This window comes from Myotis davidii, unplaced genomic scaffold (genome assembly GCF_000327345.1).
Source record: "Myotis davidii unplaced genomic scaffold, ASM32734v1 scaffold713, whole genome shotgun sequence".
In the NCBI taxonomy this organism is placed as follows: Eukaryota; Metazoa; Chordata; class Mammalia; order Chiroptera; family Vespertilionidae; genus Myotis; species Myotis davidii.
In genome coordinates, this window is record NW_006285038.1 from 185,709 (window position 1) to 187,427 (window position 1,719).

General features: G+C 58.5%; 1 protein-coding gene across 1 annotated transcript in view; it reads left to right on the top strand.

Moving 5' to 3' along the window:
- The first annotated feature begins 127 nt into the window (after positions 1-127).
- The window catches only part of LOC102765351 (zinc finger CCCH domain-containing protein 18-like), a 6,192-nt gene continuing 4,600 nt past the window's right edge, over positions 128-1,719 (top strand). Inside the window, 4 exon segments of the mRNA XM_015558437.1 lie at positions 128-771; positions 835-1,357; positions 1,360-1,513; positions 1,515-1,719. Of these exon segments, the coding sequence (XP_015413923.1) occupies positions 136-771; positions 835-1,357; positions 1,360-1,513; positions 1,515-1,719 (1,518 nt within the window). The 5' untranslated portion in view covers positions 128-135.

Here is a 1,719-nt window from a genome sequence, read left to right on the forward strand (position 1 = left end):
TGGCCCCATCCTCGCACTGAGAACTGTGGGTTGTCTACGGCCATACCACCCTGAACGCACCCGATCTCGTCTGATCTCGGAAGCTAAGCAGGGTCGGGCCTGGTTAGTACTTGTATGGGAGAACTGTGGGTACCGATGGATGTGGCTGCGAGCCCTGAACGGGACCCTCACTCTCCAGAGGATGAAGAGGAGCAGCAGCAAGGGCTCTCGGACGATGACATTTGGAGAAAAATTGGGTTTGATCAGGATTTGGACAAAGCTGCAGGGAGGGCTTCTGGTTTGGAGGATGAAGAAAATGCTGTCCTGGGACTGAGCCAGGAGGAAGAGGAAAGTCGCTCTGATGAGGAGGATCAGGACCAGGACTCTGAGCCTCAGGAGCTGAACAGGGGCCCTACGAGCCCCCCACATGCAGAGGAAGGGGATGGGGGGGAGGAAGACCGCACAAGTGATCTGAGGGACGAGGCCTCCTCGGTCACCAGGGAACTGGACGAGCATGAGTTAGACTATGATGAGGAGGACCCTGAAGAGCCAGCCCCCACTGGGCAGGAGGACGGAGCAGAGAAGGCTGGGGCAGAGGAGGATGAGGAAGAGGGAAAGGCCGATGTCCACAGTGTGGAAGGAAAGGAGCCCCTGGAGGCAGCCAAGGAGAACAAAAATGAGGAGGATGACGACGGGGAGATGGATGATGATGATCTGGAAGAGGGCGAAGTAAAGGACCCCAGTGACAGGAAGGTGAGACCTCGTCCCACCTGCCGATTCTTCATGAAAGACGTTGTGACCCCATTATCCACTCTTCTTCCACCAATGTCAAATTCCATACCGTTCAGAGACCAGGTTAAAGGGAACTGTACCTGGGGAATGAACTGTAGGTTTATACACCCTGGAGTCAACGACAAGGGCAACTCCTCCCTCATCACCAAAGCCGAACCTTTCCCGCCTAACGGTGCCCCACCTCTCGGACCTCACCCACTGATGCCTGCGAACCCTCGGGGTGGGCCCGTAGTTGATGAAATGTTGCCTCCACCCCCTCCAGGACCCCCCACAGAGAGCGCCTGGGAACGAGGACTTCGGAGGGCAAAGGAGGTTTTAGAAAAAGCAACCATTGGAAAAGAACAGGAGCCTGATTTGGAAGAGAGAAGGTTTACTGTGACCATTGGTGAGGGTGAACGGGAGTTTGACACGGAAAATGCTGTTTTCCGAGATTGGGATTACCGGATTACAAGAGGTGCCAGAGACACAACACTTGGGCCGTATGCAGATCCTCATCATGATCATGAAATAGGCCGGTTCCGGGGGGGCGGGCGGAATGAGAACTTCAGGGTGCGATATACAGAAGCAGAGCCGCGCCAGAATTACCGGGACGGGAAAGGGAGCGAGACCCAGTGCGCGACAAGGAGCGGCGGCGGCGGGAGGAGTGGGCGCGAGAGCGAGCCAAAGGGGACGAGGAGGACAGACAGCACCCAGACAGAGAGAAGGAGCCAAAGCCCCGCTCCCCACCGCCCCCAGGCCGACACCCCGTCTCCCTCCGCGGGGCCACAGGTGAAGCGAGCGGAGGCGTGGAAAGACCCCTGGCGCCGGGCCAAGTCTCCCAAGAAGAAACTGGGTGCCTCGGCCTCCCTGAGCCGCGCACGAAGGCGTCGAAAACAGTCAGCCTCCTCGGCCTCTGCCTCCCATGCCCCCAGGTCGTCCTCACGGTCCTCCTCCTCCTCCTCCTCCTCC